General features: G+C 54.8%; 2 protein-coding genes across 18 annotated transcripts in view; both read left to right on the forward strand.

Annotated features, from left to right (window-relative positions):
• GBF1 (golgi brefeldin A resistant guanine nucleotide exchange factor 1) overlaps positions 1 to 5747 on the forward strand; it is a 166917-nt gene extending 161170 nt beyond the window's left edge. For 16 of the 17 annotated variants that reach the window (XM_075072936.1, XM_075072940.1, XM_075072939.1 and 13 more), the window contains 7 exons: positions 452 to 602; positions 1349 to 1479; positions 1921 to 2022; positions 2699 to 2812; positions 3031 to 3208; positions 3484 to 3600; positions 4140 to 5747. In XM_075072936.1, coding sequence (XP_074929037.1) covers positions 452 to 602; positions 1349 to 1479; positions 1921 to 2022; positions 2699 to 2812; positions 3031 to 3208; positions 3484 to 3600; positions 4140 to 4423 — 1077 coding nt within the window. In that variant the 3' untranslated portion in view covers positions 4424 to 5747. The remainder of the gene's footprint in view (positions 1 to 451; positions 603 to 1348; positions 1480 to 1920; positions 2023 to 2698; positions 2813 to 3030; positions 3209 to 3483; positions 3601 to 4139) is intronic. The other variant, XM_075072941.1, reaches the window with a different exon arrangement.
• Positions 5748 to 12019: 6272 nt separating this feature from the next.
• The window catches only part of NFKB2 (nuclear factor kappa B subunit 2), a 61716-nt gene continuing 56666 nt past the window's right edge, over positions 12020 to 17069 (forward strand). The window contains exon 1 of the mRNA XM_075072916.1: positions 12020 to 12098. Coding sequence (XP_074929017.1) covers positions 12034 to 12098 — 65 coding nt within the window. The 5' untranslated portion in view covers positions 12020 to 12033. The remainder of the gene's footprint in view (positions 12099 to 17069) is intronic.

Genomic DNA, 17069 nt, shown 5'->3' on the forward strand with positions numbered 1-17069 from the left:
GCCCCAGGCAGTATGAACTCATGGGTTCTGGCCCTAGGAGGATGTTTCCAAAAGTTAAATGATCTGTTCCAAGCTTGATGAACTGCAAAAAAGTGATAGAAAGTAATCTAGATTTTTCTACAATTGTTTCAATTGTTGTATTCAAGAATTAATACCAAATAAAATTTTAAACCAAATCAGTGTTCATTAAGTGAACTGACACAAATATCAGAACATGTTAGAATTAGAGCTGAGTGGGTCTAATATTTTATTTAATTTTCTTTCTTTATATATTATCTGACAGGAGCACTGTATCTAAGATGTTATCTGGAACACCCCCCCCCCCCCCCGAGTTTTCAGGTGCCCAAGTAGCCTCTGAAATCATGGTTTAAGTTTCTCCCCATCCCCCCTGCCCCTGCCCCTGCCCCTGCCATCCCTGGCGCGTTGCTTACTTGGATGCTTTTAATTGCAGTTGCTGGACCTCATGCACACCCTCCACACACGAGCTGCCACCATCTACAGCTCCTGGGCAGAGGAGCAGCGCCACCTGGAGGCTGCAGGGAAGAAAATCGAAGCAGACTCTCAAACACTGTGGTCCAACTGCTGGTGCCCATTGCTGCAGGGTAAAGTCTCTTCCTCTCCCCTCCCCCCCGTCCCGTTTTCATGTGTTGATGGGGTGGAGATTTCCAGTGTCAGGCTGGGGGCTGGTACACAGGAACGAGCCCTGCAGAGGTGGGAAGGAGGAGAGTTCAGCTAGGGCTGCTCCTTGTGTCCTCTCCAGCTGGAACAGGACACTGGACAGCAGCTGTATGACAAGTGATGTCCAGGCCCAGCTTGAGAAGGCATCAGTGCGTTTGCTCCTGTTCCTTGGCTGTTTTGACATGGCTGTTGCTACCAGTAACCTCCCACTGGCTAACATCCTGTTTCACCCAGGCCAGGGGCCTGGCAGCTGAGATGAGCTTGGAGGGCAGCATGGGAAAGGGCCGCAGTGACTAAGTGAGCAGCAGCACTTCTGTTCTGAACGGTCGGGGCTGGAGAGAGACGTGACTCAGTGCTCCGAGCAGGGCTGTGAGCCGAGTCCAACCTGGCATCTCTGCCACTGGCTCACTTTGGACTTGTCGCTTCACCACTCTAGACCTCGGGTTCCCCATCTGTGACCTCGGTGCTGGAAAGCCTCTCTCCGGGGGGTGAAGAAGGGGCAGCATATGCCCTTCCCTAGCACTTCTCTCCCAAGGCTCCAGATTGCACGGCAAAGTGTTGCTCTGCATTAGAATGAGCTTTTACACTCGCCCATGGGGCGGCAGAGGAGGATGTGACACCGCCCTATGTTTGAAGCGGAATTGAGATTCTGACTCTCACCCGTGTGCAGGTATCGCCTGGCTGTGCTGTGATGCCCGGCGCCAGGTGCGGATGCAGGCGCTCACCTACCTGCAGCGGGCTCTCCTTGTGCATGACCTTCAGGCGCTGGATGCTCTGGAGTGGGAGTCCTGCTTCAATAAGGTAACCTCCCAGCTGGGCTGTGCACTCGAGCAGGGGAGTGCTGCCTCTGGGAACTGTAGCTGGAGCTGGCTGGCTTCCTATTGGCTTTAGCAGTGCTATATGGGGGGAGTCAAGTAGCAAGCCATCCAGGGGCTGAGGGCACTGGCTTCCCATGCCCTGTGGCTAGCATGGGAGTGCAGCTGTTCCAGGCAGCTGCCTACTCACAGTGAGGGATTGGGCTTTCCCCACTCCCAGTCCCTCTGAAAACCCCTTTGCCCAGACTCCCAGCCAAACCTCTTTGAGGTGTGAAAGCAGCCCTGTCCTTCTCATATCCTGAGCTTCCTCTGCGCTTGTTGGCTTGGGTGTGAGTCCCCAGAATGCCATGAGCCAGCCATGCCGGCCAGGTTAGCAACCGCCTCTGCCGTGGTGACCCCCAGCATGTTCATGTCATTGATCCACTAGGTGCTGTTCCCTCTGCTGACCAAACTGCTGGAGAACGTCAGTCCAGCTGACGTTGGTGGGATGGAGGAGACGAGAATGAGAGCCTCGACACTGCTCTCCAAGGCAAGGCTGCGCCTCGCTCCGCTTGTGCGTGCGGAGCTCTGTGGCAGACAGCTCGGTGACTCTCTGCTTGGGGTCTAGCTAAAAAGTTGTGCTTGGATTTTGCCCAACTCTGCTGTTGTGGGGGTGGGCTTGAAGGTTGACTGTCAGTGTGTGATCTGGCCAGGCATTAGCCCTGAGCAATGGGCACCTCCCTGAGCTGCACAGGCTATACTTAATGCTGCTGTGCAATGCCTGCTTTCCAGGGGGGTGTCCTGCTGCCAGGCTGCAGCATGTCCCCCTCATCCCAGCATTCAGAAACAGTCCTGTTCATAGAGCATGGAGACAGGCACCTTAACACTCCGCTCTCCTCCAGAGTGATCAGTGATAATGCCTTGGATCAGCTTTTGGCCCGTGGCCCAGGGGAAGTGGGTGCCAAAGGCATGGAAGTGTGGTGGTCAGAGCTGAGCAGCAGCATATGCTGGAGATCTAAAGGAGGGAGATCAGATCCTGGACGCTGCCTCTGGAGCCCTCAGAGCCCTGTGGCTGGATTCCTGCCTATCCCTCTCCTGAACTTGCCAGAAAAAAAGGAAGGGCTCTGGCATGGAGGGTTTGGCCCCAGAGCTGAGGGTCGCAGCCCTGTGGCTTGGTGCTGCCTTTTAATTCGTGTCCCTTACTGTGGTGGTGGTTGTTACTCTAGGTGTTCCTGCAGCATCTCTCCCCACTGCTCTCCTTGACAACGTTCGCTGCTCTGTGGCTGACGATCCTGGACTTCATGGACAAGTACATGCATGCAGGCTCCAGCGACTTACTGGTATGGCACTGAGTGGGTGCTACAATGCTTCCCCTGTTCTCTGGCCTCAGTGCCTTCTCTTCCCACTCTTACTCCTGGCTCCCTCTTCTCCCCGCCCCTGCTCTGAAACCCTCCTGGTCCCTTCTCCCCCTGTGGTCTCGTGCTCCAAGACCCTCCATCAGCTGTTCTGTGCCTCCCTGAGTTGCCCCAGCTCTGTTCTAAAGAGTGTCTCTTTGCAGCCAGAGGCCATCCCAGAGTCTCTGAAGAACATGCTGCTTGTGATGGATACAGCTGGAATATTCCACAGTGCTGATTCACGCACAGGATACTCGGACCTCTGGGAGATCACCTGGGAACGGATAGATTGCTTCCTGCCCAGACTGCGCGATGATCTCTTCAAACAGACAGTCATCCAGGGTACGCAGGGATGGGGAATTGCCACCACGGCCCGGCCCTTGTTGGCCAGTTGCTTCCTGGGGGGGAGGGGAGAGAGCCTTCCTCCAGTGCCAGGATGTTGGTGAGCCCAAAAGCTTGAGATGGAGGGAATGCCTTTTGCATTTGTTGGTGAGCCCGTAGGCTTGGAGTGGTGGGTCTTGTGAGTAGGGCACTGTGGTGAGAGGCTGGATGGTGGGGTTGGAGGGAGTATGGCTCATGGATGGGCTGCAGGCTCACTGCTTGTTTTATGTATCTAGAACCTGTCCCCAGTGTGCCAGCAGAGCCACATCCTCAGAAACCAGTGGCCCCTGCCCTGCCTGCTTCTGCTGCCCACCCAGCACCCTTGGAGAAGTCATCTGAGCTGGGTGCCAGTGGTGAGTCTCCTGTGGGCTCAAGCACTTCTCCCTCCCCAGCAGCATTGTCCAGCTGGGCTTGGGTTCAGTGGAGCCACTTTCAACCTCAGTCAGATGGGTCTGCAGGGGCTGGGTGTCCTGAGCAGGCTCTGAGCTGTAGAGTGGGCTTCAGTTTTCAACTGGACAAGCCTAGGCCTCCATCCCTCTGCGGTTGTAGTGATGGAGGAGTGCTCGCAAGCTGCCCTGGGTTGTGTCTTTGCTCAGGCTGCCTGACTGGGACTGGGGAGGGTGGCTCGGGGGAAGGCACCACGGTCCCTGCTTGGCTCAGAGAGGCTGGCCTTGGCAAGCCCCGCTATCCCCGCTTGGCTTGGGGGGAGGCTGGCCCGTGGGTGGCCCTGTGATCCCCACTCAGGGGAGGGTGGTGCGAGGAAGGCCCTGTGAGCCCCGATGGGCGTGGGTGGGAGGCTGGCATGGGGGCAGGCTCCATGATCCCTGCTTGCCTCGGGGTTAGTCGGGAGAGGGTTTAATACAAAGGATTGTTCTCTCCATTCCTTCCACAGACTCTGAGAGAGCCCCAGGCCCTGGCCCAGCCATCAGAAGCACATCTGGCTCCCATCTCTCTGCAGTGGCATCGGTGAAGATGAGCCCTGTCACAGATGTACCTACTCATATGGCGCAGTCACCACTGATCCTGCAGCCTCTCGCTTCCCCCCTGCAGGTCGGGGTGCCGCCTATGACTCTGCCAATCATTCTCAACCCTGCCCTGATTGAGGCCACTTCCCCTGTTCCCCTCCTGGCCACTGCACGGCCCACCGATCCCATGACAACTTCTGAAGTCAACTAGAGTGAGGGGGCTCAAGGACAGCTTGCTGAGGAAGTGCTGCAGGTGGAGGACACCAGCTAGATCCTCCCTGGTAGTTGCCACATTTGCTGTAGAGGATGGTAGCTTGAGCAGAAGGGCAGCAGGGTGCTTGGCAGGGCAGCTGCTAAAATCTCCCTGGAGCATGTCAGCCTCTGCTCCCTTCTCATGGCTACTGCTCAGGAGTCACTGGCTTCCTTCCTTGGAGGGGGAGCTCAGTGCCACTGAGCGCCTCCTTGCCTTTGCAATCTCAGGGGCCAGGCAGCCACCTTTACCCAGCAGCCTGTGACTAAGCCACTGCTGTTAGCAAGTGAAGAGGGATGCTCCGTGCTGTGGGAGCAGAGAGGCCTGGGTTCCTGGGACCCCTCTGATCATTCAGTCCAGCTGGTTCATCCTCCATGTCCACTGTCCTTGGCACAAGTTCTTGTTGCAGACCCTGGGCATCCCCATGCAGCAGGGGTTTGGCTTTTGTTCCTCTCCCCAGAAACATACAGCTCCCTCAGCCTGGCTCTGAGCTTGCTGGCCGTGGTGTGCGGGCTGCGCTCTCCTGGCTCCGGACTGCAGTGTATCACCAAGTTCCCTCAACCCAATGGCGAGAGGGCGTGAGTGGACACCCTTGGCGAGTTCAACTCTGCCCCCTCCCTCTGGGTCTGAGGGACACACGCTGAGGCCTTTCTGGGAGGAGGGAGAGAATCCAACCAGTGTTAGCTATTGGGTGGGCTAGATGGAAGCCAGCAGCTGAAAGCAGCCCCAGCAATGCCTCTCCCACAGCAGCTCTTGGGGAGCAACTCCCCATGAAATAAACAGCATTCTCCTGCCTAGATACTACACTGGCCCTTCCTGTTTCCAGCCGCAGGTGCTCCCTTCTCCAGCCATCGGGCCTGCATGCTCCTTAGCTTGAGAGAGGAGCTGGCTGCTGCTTGTCAAGTCCCACTATGGGTGTTGGGGTGCTCAGCTTCTCTCCTTCCCTGCCCCCAAAGCTCCAGCGGCTCAGCAAAGCCCTGGCAGCATTGCACTTTGCTTCTCCCCTATGCTGTGGATGCTGGTACCTTCTCTGCCATCCCTTCCCAAAGCGGAGCCAGCCAGCTGGAATGTACCATATCTCAGTTCTTCCTGTTTTCTGAACTAGTTTTATAAATTCTCCGGGCCGATTGCAGAAATCTCACTGGAAACGGGGAGCGACTCAGAGCCGGTGTGTTCTGTACTCAGAGGAAACCCAGAGCTGCAGGGGATAGACAATGTACATAAGGAATAAATGGCTGGGAATCCAGTGGACTTTTTACAGTGTAATAAATGTCCTGTAAATGAACACACTGGCTTGGTGGCTCCTTCCTTTTCTCTGAAGTCAGTGGCATTGATATCTGGGCTTTGGGAAGAACAAGGATGTTGCCCCCTATGCCGGGCTGGCTGGGCCCAGCATGTAGCAGGTGTGACAAAGTTCCTCCTCAACCTTGGTGGGTCCTGCGCTTATTGGCGGATTTGTCACAACTCAGCTATCTTCCCTCTTGGTAACCCGTCGGTCAGTCTTCCTGTGTCTGATCAGGATTGGGAGGTTTGGGGAACCCAGGCCCACCTTCTACTCCGGTTCCAGCCCAGGGCCATGTGATCGCAGTTCTATAGTGCCTCCTGTAACAGCTGCAGACAGTGACTACTTCCCCAGACCTTCTTCAAACACTCTCTTTTCCTCACACAGGACCTTCCTCCTGGTGTCTGATAATGCTTGTCCTCCTCATCCTCCGCAGTACAGTCTCTCACTCTCAGCTCCTTGCTTCTTGCTCCTTCTCCTGTGGCTCCTCCCTGCCTGACTGGAGTGAGCTCCTTTTTAAACCCAGGTCTTTATTAGCCTGCTTGATTGGCTGCAGGTGTTCTAATTAAAGTAGCTCTCTCTACTGCCTTCTAGAAAGATCTTAATTGGCTCCAGTGCTTGATTAACCTGGAGCAACTGCCATTTGGTCACTAGCAGACTAGGGATTTGTTTAGCCTGGGGCTAACATACCTGTTTCTCAGTACTTCACTGTAGCCATCTGGCCTTGCCTCATCACACAGGCTAGGTCCCTATGCAGTGGGACACCCCCAATGAGAAGGGAGCCTTTAGAAGAATGCTGCCAAGTTGGCTTGCAGCAGAGAGGCTGCAGGGGAGAATGGCAGCAAAGAGTTAAGAAGAAATGGCTCTGAAATGAGCAGGGTGGGGCTGTCAGAGCTCTTGTGGACGCAGAAATGCTTTAGTTTTGCCATAAAGCTCCTCCTGGCCTCTTGCTAGTATACAGCTCTTCACAGCCCGTGCTGAGGTAGTGAACTGGTGTCAGTGATGCCAGCCCTGCGATGTCTCTGCACAAAGCCTGGCTGCTCTGACTGCAGCCATCGCCTACCCCAGAGGACAGTCCAGCACTACTCAGAGAGAGGTCCTGGTTTCATGTCCCCTGGCTTGGAATCTGCTGGGGCATAAAAGAGTGTGGCTTCCTGCGGGGTCCTAGAGCTTCCATGTGTCCAGAAGGACATGTGTGTTTCCCTGTAGGTGTCTGCCCCTTTATGGATCTTCTCCTAAGTGCTGCAGTGTGCTGAGACCTGTGCAGGACAGAGCCCCAGTTCCCGCCCCAAGGCTCTTGGAATCTAGAAGATGGACATAGGTCAGGTGTGAGCACCTCCCGAAGACAGTGCTTAAAACTGTGCTGGGTTGACTTTAATTGGAGGGCGAAGGCCTAAATGCCTAGTCATGGGAGACATTGCCTTGGGAGCCCTTGTGGGCCTCCTGGCATGGTACCAGGAAGGGAGCCTTGTGCACTGTGATTGGAAGGGCCAATCACCAAATCCTTCTACTGCTGCTTTTATGGCAGGCCTAAAAATCCATCCTTCCCTCTCCCATCCCTCCTACTAAAACTCTGGGCCATTCCTCAGTCACCTTCGCTGCTGCCAGCTTGTCCTCTCGCCTCCAGTGCCGCCACAGTCATCTTCCCTTCCCATCACTGACTTGTCGTGCCCTTATTTGCATCGCTCCACTGATTCCCCAACACCTTCCATATCAAGTTCCAGCTTCTGGTCTCCTGCCTGCCCCTCTGTTCTCATGTCCTTTCCCCAAACTCCTCTTTATAACGTGTCCAATGTAGATTGCTTGAAGTTTACAATCTTACAGCATCTTGGCTTCACTATGTCAACCCTGTGTCCCCAGTGCGTTCATTTCACAATGTGAATGCTGGCCAGACAGTGGCATAGCTACATTTTCCCAGCTACTTAACTATTTTGTATGAACGCTGCATATTAAACAGGGTAATGCAAATCTGCTTCCTGCTCTGAAAAGCTCTGCGTCTTAATCCAGACAATTAAGGAACCAAACAATATTGATGCAAGATGGTTTCATTTCTCCTGTGATCCCAACATGGAAATTCTGAGTAGCTTTTTTTGTTTAAGGTGTGATTGTTCTACACAAAACAGTTTGATTGAACAGAACTGCAATAGACTCAATCAACCAACAACTTCCTTACAAGAGTTTCACCATCCACACTCCCCATACAAAAAAATTTGTGTGGAAAATCATTCCCTGCAACTGAGTCTTTTTGGTCTAAACTCTCTGGGAGGCTAAGGATCTATTGAAAAGTAATCAGCAGACACAATGACGTCATTGCATCAACTAGACTGTGCTTATGTGCTAACTTAACTGTAAAAATAATTAGATGGCACACGTGAGACTGACGCTATCATGGACAAACTATTCAGTTAAACCTTATTGAATGAGGTGTAATACCTTTGGGGTCCATTGTATTAACAATATAATTGAGTACATGCTGTTGACGAGGAGGAGCAGGTTGCTAATGTAATTCCTCCGGTTATTAGCCCTTTGAAGCTGGAGAGGTTTGCATATACTAGTTCAAACTGCATTCTGCAGGGACTAACAGATAAAGAATGGAGTTTCTGCTAAATAGCCTAGTTTTAAACAGGCTCAGTCTTCCTGATCCAACAGCAGACAGGGCCCCTGGTCCACAGAGGGTCCTAGTCCTTAGGGAACGGTTGGCAGGACTGGGCTGAGACCTGTAAAACTGAGTACTTGTCTTGTGATGAACTTGAAACCACAAGGAAACCGAGGACTGCCCCTGCCAGAGCCCATGTTAGGGTTGGGAGGGTCTCTGGTTATTAGCATGTGTGTAGGTTTTTATTATTTTTGTGTTTTCTCTGACGTGTTTCTACCCTAAGAATAAATAAGCTTCCATTGAAAGAGCTGTGCGGCAACTGCACCTGTGGGCAGTCACTGCTAAGTGTTTCTGAAGAGAAAGCAAGCAGGCCTGCTTGGGCAGCCTCTCTCTGCTGGGAATAACAGTGAAGGCAGGGAACTGTTCAGCCTGGAGATCCCTTGGTCAGAAGGGTGAGGGATGTGTCTCCATGCAAGAGAGGTGACAGCCAGGGGAGCCGGGAGCTTAGTGTGGTTGCCTTTGCTGAACCATAGCCGTTGCCCTGAACTGCGACAGCACGTACATACTCTAGTCACACACACACAGTAGTGCTAACTACTGCCACTGAGGAGAGGATGAGTACAGTACAACAATAGGAGCAAACTGTCAGCATATATTTTCAGCTAGGATTGGGCTTTTATTTTTTTTTGCATATGTTTGACAAAGTGTTGCTAAAAAGGTCACTAAAAATCACACTTGGAATTTTTTATCTACTATTGTTCCATGTAACAATTAAGATGCCTGTAATAGAAGCAATATGGAAAAAAAAGTTTGTTTTAGCTGTAGATTGACAGCACATCATGTAGTCAGTGTTACTGCTTCACTTGTCTGCATGGGCCACACACCTGGCCTGTGAACTCAGGGGCAATTGTAGAACCTGAACCTAGTTGGTCACTTTTAAATGAACTCCATGTAAAAAGAAATGGAAGTGTCCCTTTAACTCCAGTTTTGTTTGGTTACTGAACTTAGCCAATCCCCTGGAGGGAGGAAAGTTTAATACCACAATCCTCGATGGTACAAGACCAGAGGTGAGCGCTGCTGGATCCATAAGTGAGGCCAGATTTTCAAACGTGGGTGGCAGTTCCCACTGCTCAGCCTCCTTGGAACATCTGGCCCCAATCTCTTTCAGACCACTTGTGCATGCAAATGAAAGCTTTAGCAATCCCAAAGCAGCCTTGTTCGGTTTACACTGTTCTTCCCATTGTTTGTAAACAACCTATCCCTAACAAAGGATGCTACGTCCATCAGCAGCTGCGTCATTAGCCCTGGCACCCTAACATACTGGAGTGTATTGTTCTTGCTAGCGGCGGTAACAATGCGCTATTTGTCTGTGCAGTAGTGCCTGCTGCCAGCAGAGGGGGTTTCAGAGCTATGGTTCATTGTCGGAGACAAACTGCGGCAGGAGCCTTAGCCCAGGGCTCACATAATACCTCACCCACCTTGTCTTTTACCTACTATCCTCCATTGGACCAACTTCTGTTAGTGAGAGAGACAAGCTTCCAAGCCTCCTCTCTCACCCTGGGAGGGACCGACCTAGCTGCCCCTCCCCTGCGGGTAGTATGGGAAAGATGGTTCAAGAGCACAGCATACTTAGTGCAAACCTCCTTGTGGTTAGTGGTTGGCTGCAGGCGATGTTTGGAAAGCCTGGGAACGCAGCTGTGATAGCTAAGGCTGAATTTGCTGTTTGGGACCATACCCTCCATGGACTTTTACGTTCAACTGCGGGAGACCCATAGAGACTACGCCTCCCAGCATGCAATACTCTGATTCAAGTGGCCTCCATCCTAAAGGTGTATTGCCTCAGGGAAGCTGTAGCGGGAGCTTGAGGTATCTCAATGGAAATTAAGTCCTGCAATTGACTCGGCTTTGGCAGTTCACTTGAAGCCATCCTTCGGCCAGGGGGTAGGTGCCTCTGCAGTGGCTGGCTTCTCCTTTGCTGGCCTGGGCTCTGGGAAGAAAGTTTCTTAGCCACTTGTTGCCAGCTACACAACATAGAGTGCCAGCTACTGTGTGCGCAGCAGCGGTGTATCCTTATTGCCCAGGATAAAAGAGAGACAAGGTGGGTAATAAAAGATAATACTTCCTCCACCTTCACTCTTCAAGGCTTTGCTATGTGGCCAGGAGTCTGACTACCAGCTTTGGCTCCTACCTTCACCACAGCCATGACTGGCTCTTCCACTGTCAACTTGGGCAGGTCTGTTTCCCCACCTATCGAAAAGAGGAAATTCCCTGCGTGACAGGAGTGTTGGGGGCTACTTCAGTGAGTGTCTGAGCTGCTCCAATAGAAGGGGGGTATTTGTATTGACAGGACATTTATGGACTCAGGAGTGCCCCAGAGTCCCACGTGCAGCTCTCAGGCCCTTGACATCTACTCACCACAGCATGGAGCAGAGAGCAGTTTCCAGCTCCAAGGTGGAAAGGCTGGGTGTAGTGACTCTGGCTCCCCCAAGACATGGCTGCAGCCAGAGGTGAGGACTGATTGCAGTGGAGCACTGCAGGCTGAGACTTGCAATGGAAAGGAAGGTGCACCTGGGGAGTGAACAGGGTTTCCCATCTGCCTTGCAGAGCAGCCAGCAGGGCTGAGTTTAACTCCCGGGCAGGCAAGCCCACAAGCTCCTGGACCTGGGTGTAGCTCTAGCCAGTAGGAGCTGCCTGCCAAGCAGGCTTCCACAAACAAACCCTTCCAGGCCTCGCTGCTATTCAGAATGGTGGTGGTACAAGTAGCTGCTCTTAGCTCCACCTTTCTGAAGGAGCTGGTACTAGAGCCCTTCTCCGCCACCCTGTCTCCTTAGGGCTGAAGAGCTGCTTTGTCTGAAGATAACTCCTGGCCAGGGCCAGGCCATGGTAGAAACGCTGGCTGGGGGCCGCAATGCAGGCCCTGCCGCCAGGGGCGCTGTTTCTACTCGCCAGAAGCTGGGCAAGGGCAGAGCCCGGCAGCTGAGTGGAAGACGGACAAAGGGCCCTGCCCACAGCTGCTGCTGCTGGAGGGAACTGGAGGCTCCCTATTGCTCTAACTTGCTCAGACATGGGCCCCCTCCAGCAGCTCCATCCCCCGCAGTGCCGGTCAGCGGGGACGCCAGCCCTGCCTCCAGTGTGCTGGGGAGGGGGGTCAGTTGGTTCCTACCACGTCCCTCCCTCCTGGGGCAGAAGCCAGAGCAGCCGCAGGTCCCTCTCTAGGGCAGTGACTTTGCAGGGTCCATGCCAGGAACCCCCCGGCCCAGAGCCACCGAGGGGCCCCCACCCGGAGGGCCCCAGGCTTCCTGACAAGGTGGCGCTGCCCTGGCTAGGAGGACGCGGCCTGTCCCGCGGGGAAGCGCCCCGGGCTCCCCGGCCGGCGCCGCGCACACGTGCCTGCTGGGGCAGGGGCGGGGCCGTCCCGAGCCGGGGTCGCTCCTCCCGCCGGCCCAGAGCTTGCTGCTCGCTGGGGAAGTGGAGTCCGGGTCCGGCGGGCTCCAGCGCTACCGCTGATCGCGCCCCGCTCCCGGCAGGGTCCCTGCGGCTCCGGGCACACGGGCAGCCCCGTCCCGCTCCTGCGCCGCGCCGGGCCGCCGATGGGGAGGCTGATTCTGGGCGAGCTTCGGACGAGCAGCCCCCGGGGAGCCCCGCCTGGACCCCGGCCCGCGCCCCGGCCGCTGCTGGCTGCCCGGGGCCAGAATGCCCGCCTGGGGGATCCTGCCCCTCACCCTGCCCGCCGTCACCATCACCGGCATGTGGATCGTGTAAGTACGGGGCAGGGGGGCGCCGGGGAGCGCGGACACCGGAGCCCAGCCCGGGACGGCGACCCCCTCTCGCTGCCCCATGGGGGCCCTGGGCTCCGGGCAGCAATTCTTCCATCCCGCCTAGTGAGCGTTGTCCAGCGATCCCCCCATTACTGCCCCTATTGGGGCTCAGCCTCAGGACAGCGATTCTCCCCTGTCACTGCCTGGGGATTCCTCCCCCATCACTGCCCCCTGTGGGGGCCCTGGGCAGCAATTCTCTCCTCCACTCTCCTATCAGTGCCTCCTAGCGAGCCCTGTCCAGGGATTGCCCCCCATCGCTGCCCGCATGGGGCCCCAGGCAGCGATTCCTCCCCTGCCATCACTGCCTGGTGATTCCCCCCCTCGCTGCCTCCATGGGGGCCCTAGGCTCTGGGTAGTAATTTCCCCCTCACTGCCTGGTGATGCCCCCCATCACTGCCCCCTACTGGGCCCTGGGCAGCAATCATCCCGTCACTACTGCTCATGGGTGCTCAGCACCAACCAAGGTCTCAGGGAAAGCTACAGGTGGGACACCATCCTGCAAATCGAGCTGGGCTAGGGGAGCCCTGAGGCAGGTGGGCTGGAGGGCAAGAGGTGGGTGGATTGGAAGGGCTGATGAAGAGATGGGACTGCTTCTTTCAGTGTCTTAGCTGGACAGCACAGCTCAAGGCTCTGGGTCACCTTGTCCGGGGGTGGCATGGGCTAGGGGAGATGTCAGTGTCTCAGGGGCTCGCCAGCCCCATAGCAAGCTTAGCAGCAGATGCTGAAGGTTTGATGTACCCACACCTGCTGTGTGTTGTGCTGGTAGGAATTACAGATGGAGAATACCTCTTTAAATCAGCCCTCTCTCCTCCCCAAGGCAGGACCAGTCACTGCTGTGAACTTCCTGGGATTCTTGCCAAGGTGAATTTGAAAGCTCCCAGGCAATGGGTCTTTCGCCTCTTCCCATGGGAGGATTCCCAAAAGATAACATGTCTCATTGCCGGGAAATTTTCTCTGAGCGTAGCCAAGCCTTCCCCTTTCTTGTTTAACTGAGCCGAGCTCCCTTTACGCCCCCTTCGCTGCACTACTAATTCCAGTAATTCCACTTTTTCTCGCCTCCTTACTCCCCTCCCGTACTTTCAGACTCTGATCGCCCTCCCTAGTGGCTCTGCCAAGCCGGACGTGTTTAATCCCTTCTCCTGAATCCATTGCTCCTGCTCATTTTCACTGCTCTTCTCTGAACTCCCTGCAAATGGGTCAGTGTCTTTAAGGTGCCCAGAACTGAAAAGTGTGTTCTGGGCGTGGTCATCCTGAAGCCAGACGCTGACGGTCACCTCCCTGCGCTGACTGTCGCCTCCCTGCTTGGTTACCAGTCAAGGATGCTTTGATCTCTCTTGCTGTCCAGCTCATCTAATCTGCTGTCCTGTGTCATGCCTCAGCTTCTCCCCAACTCTCCTGCTTCCCCCTCCCATGCGCAGTTGAATCACAGTTTATTTGCCCGTGTTTCTAATCTCCAAGTCTCTCAGTGGTGTCGCCTCTTTGTCTTCGGTGGGGGTTCTGATTTCCCGTCCTCCCGTCCTGCCTTGTGCTGAAGCTGTGGAATCAAACAGGCTGCTTCCGAGTTGCCTTTTATCATTACCCATTGTTGGAGCCTTTCAGCCCCAGTGACCCTGCTGGTATTGGAGCCACTCTGAATTAACGCTGAATTAACTCTGTCTCAAATGCTCTGGGTTCCTGGGAGACCTGGTAGCTTTGTGGATTGACGCAAAGTTGAAGAAAATGCAGCAAACTCCAGAGTGAGGATAATGAACCCCCTGCCCCAATCTGGAAACTGAAGTGAGGTTTCAGGTGTGTGGTGTGGTGTCTTTATCTTCCTTTGTTGCAGCTGGATAGGAGACAGGATTACTGGGCTAGATGGACCGTTGGTCATATCCTGTCTGGCAGTGCCTAGGTTCCTACATCACTGTGCTTTAAGTGACTTTCCATGGATAAAGCTGTACCCATTACTGAATTCAGGCATCTGGCCGGCTGAGACGACCAAGACAGAGCGTCTCAGAGTTCTCTGACTTCTGCAATGCTGCTATGCTAGAATTGTTTTAATAATCCTAGTCCAATCCAGGAGTGCAATATCCAGAACTGAACCTGTATTAAAGACAGGAGAGAGAGGTGAAGTGTTCTCAGTTCCCTACACATCCTCCCCTGACATGCATCCACAGCCGTGTGTGTTCACCTAGGACTTCTGCATGCCTCCACTCACAGCCTCTCCTGTAGGGGCTCAGGTGTCATCCATGGGCTGCTGGCTTCCTAGCCCTATAAAACAGCATGGGTCTGGGCAGTAACGACACTAGTGCATCAGTCACCCTGCCTAAGTGACCTTTGTAAATAAACTAGGCCTCCAATGAATGTTGCCTGGTGAAGGGTCTTCAGTGCCATTCACCTGGTCATACATATAAGAGGGGACAACATAGTTCCTCCCACCCACAGCACTGCCCAGCTGTCTGCTGCTGAAACTGATATGAAAGAGGAGGCTGCAGCTCTTGCTCTTGGCAGTAAGTGCAAACCTTTGGCCTTCACTACCCAGGGCTGCTCCAAATGTGGACAAACAGCCCCTGGTGCTGAGCAGACCTGTTCTTGTGTGGCTCCAGCCTCTGGGCTGCTGATTACTCCAGCCAGCCCTGCAGATCCAGTGCAGGTGAGAGCGCGAGATCTGGAGGCATGTCCGATTCCTGCATCGCTGGCAGAACCTTGTCCTGGCGATGCGGGGAGCACAGAGCCTGGGGGCTGGTGGTGGTTTGGAGAGCCCAGGGGGAGCTTTCACCACTGGGATGTCATGGCCCTGTGAACTGGGCCCAGGTGGCCTGGAGCCGCTGAGAGTATCTCTGAACTCCAGCTGGGTATGTGGGATTGCAAAGTGTGGACGTACGTCAGCTAGCTAGGATCTAGCTAGATCTACTCGCTGGAGTAACAGCAGCAGTGTCTTCCCCTCGTGACTTGGGAGTAATGACCAGCTTCACTGCTATCAATCCTGGAGCTAGCTTTGGTCTGGCTAGTTGAAAGCCAGCTCAGGTATGTCTGCCAATTGCGGTGCAGACAGACCTATGGAGAGGACTCACCAATGGCACCTTGACAGCCCCTATTCAGGGCAGAGTCTTACCTGGAGTCTTCTCTGGAGAGCTCCCTTGAGGCTCCCTTTCTCCAGGCTCTTCCCTCAGATGTGCGTAGTCCCTGACTGTGTCCTCAGGGCTGATTCTCATGGCTCAAATACCCCCAGAGGAGCTGTCTTGTCTAAAGCTGCCTCTGGCTGCTGTTGCAACTGCTGCACCCGGAGGGTCATAGAAGGGGAGCAGAAATGCATTGAGTGCTGCTCTCTCCAGGTGGCTTCTGCACTGTGCAGTGACGATGGCTTCCACACCTGACGGGGTCGCTGTGCTGGTCGGAAGAAGCCTTTGAAATGCCAATGCCACAGATGCCCCCTGGAATGGGAAAATCCAGCCAGGTCCTTTGCACCTCTGGCATTGTCACCTGTCACGCAGAGCTGGCTGCTCCACTAACAGATCTCAGCCTGTGCACATCAGAGAGCCCAGCAGAGGGACAGGACAGGAAGATTCTGTGGGAGAGCAAGGCGGGGGGATATAAAGAAACAGGAGAAGAAATGGCGGTTTGTGCGCTGGAGGGTCAGGGCTGGAAGGCCTGGGTGATCTGCCTGCTTAGTTGCACTACCCCAGCTGTGCTCATGGTGGGCACATTGGGATGAGCTGCTGCTGATGCCTGTTCTGGGAGCAGGGAGGAAATAAAGCAGGGTGCTAAGGGTTAACAGCAGCCCTTGGGAAGGGAGAGCAGGACCTGGGGCGAGGTTGGGACCCCGTAGCCCTATGGAATTGCACCTCAAGTGAGGTACACCAGCAGCGCTGCCCTCTGGCCTGGCTGTCTGTTCAATGCCCCTAGTACCCTGTAGCCCTATGGAATTGCACCTCAAGTGGGTGTCCCAGCAGCGCTGCCCTCAGGCCTGGCCCCTAGTACCCCGAGCGTGGTACGTGGCCACCGTGGTAACCAGAGAGGTTTCTTACTGGTGCTTGTGCCTATTTTTAACGGGTGTTGGTCATCGTTAGCGTCAGCAGCTGCCCACAATTGGAGCCAGCCCAGGGCAGGAGCCGCCCAATGCTCTAGGGCCGGCCAAGCACCAAGCTGCCCTTCTGAAAGTGGGAACTGGTGCAGAAGGGTCAGTGCAAAGAGATCGTGGAGAGCCACCAGCTTCCCCCCCCCCCCCGCCCAGGGCCTTGGAGCACATTAGACGCTAACCATTAGGCCTTTTGCTTTCCAGGAAGCATTAACCATTCTGCAGCTGCATACTGAGGCTAAGTGATTATCCCAAGATCCCTCAGAGTTGGTAACCAAGTAGGAGACCAGATCCCTTGTCCCCTGCGCTGGTCATTAGTGCACTACCCCAAGGAGACCCTGATCCTCCATCTTTGTACCTCTGACATCAGCGGGCGTTGGGAATGCACAAGGGACTACGGGCCTGCACCCTAGCACTTCCAAGAGGCCAGTGTGGAGTAGCACAGCCCTGAGCAGCATTGGGTCCAGTGCCTGCTTGTCTGACTCTGTTCAGTCTCTCCAGTGTCCCAGCCTCTCCCTGGGAGAGGTGCATGAACCAAGCTGCCCACCTGTCCCTCCTGGGCAACCCTCTTAGACCCATCGCTGTAACTGGGCTTGGCTACCTTGGCAGCCACTGAGTTCTGAGTGATTGCCACTCCAGCCTTTAATGAGCTGCGTGGCTAATTCATGATCCAAACCCAGCTGCCCAGTGCTGTCTGGCAGCCAGCCTTGGATCCCAAGGGGCAGCCATCTGTAAATGCAGCTTGATGTGCCTGTGAATGAATCCTCTCTCTCCCTGTGTTTGTGAGTGTCACTGAGGTGTAGGAGAGTGTGTTTGGAGGACTGGACTGTGCATGTGAGAGGGACGCACTAGGC

The sequence above is a fragment of the Chelonoidis abingdonii genome, chromosome 16 (genome assembly GCF_003597395.2).
Source record: "Chelonoidis abingdonii isolate Lonesome George chromosome 16, CheloAbing_2.0, whole genome shotgun sequence".
Lineage (NCBI taxonomy): Eukaryota > Metazoa > Chordata > Testudines > Testudinidae > Chelonoidis > Chelonoidis abingdonii.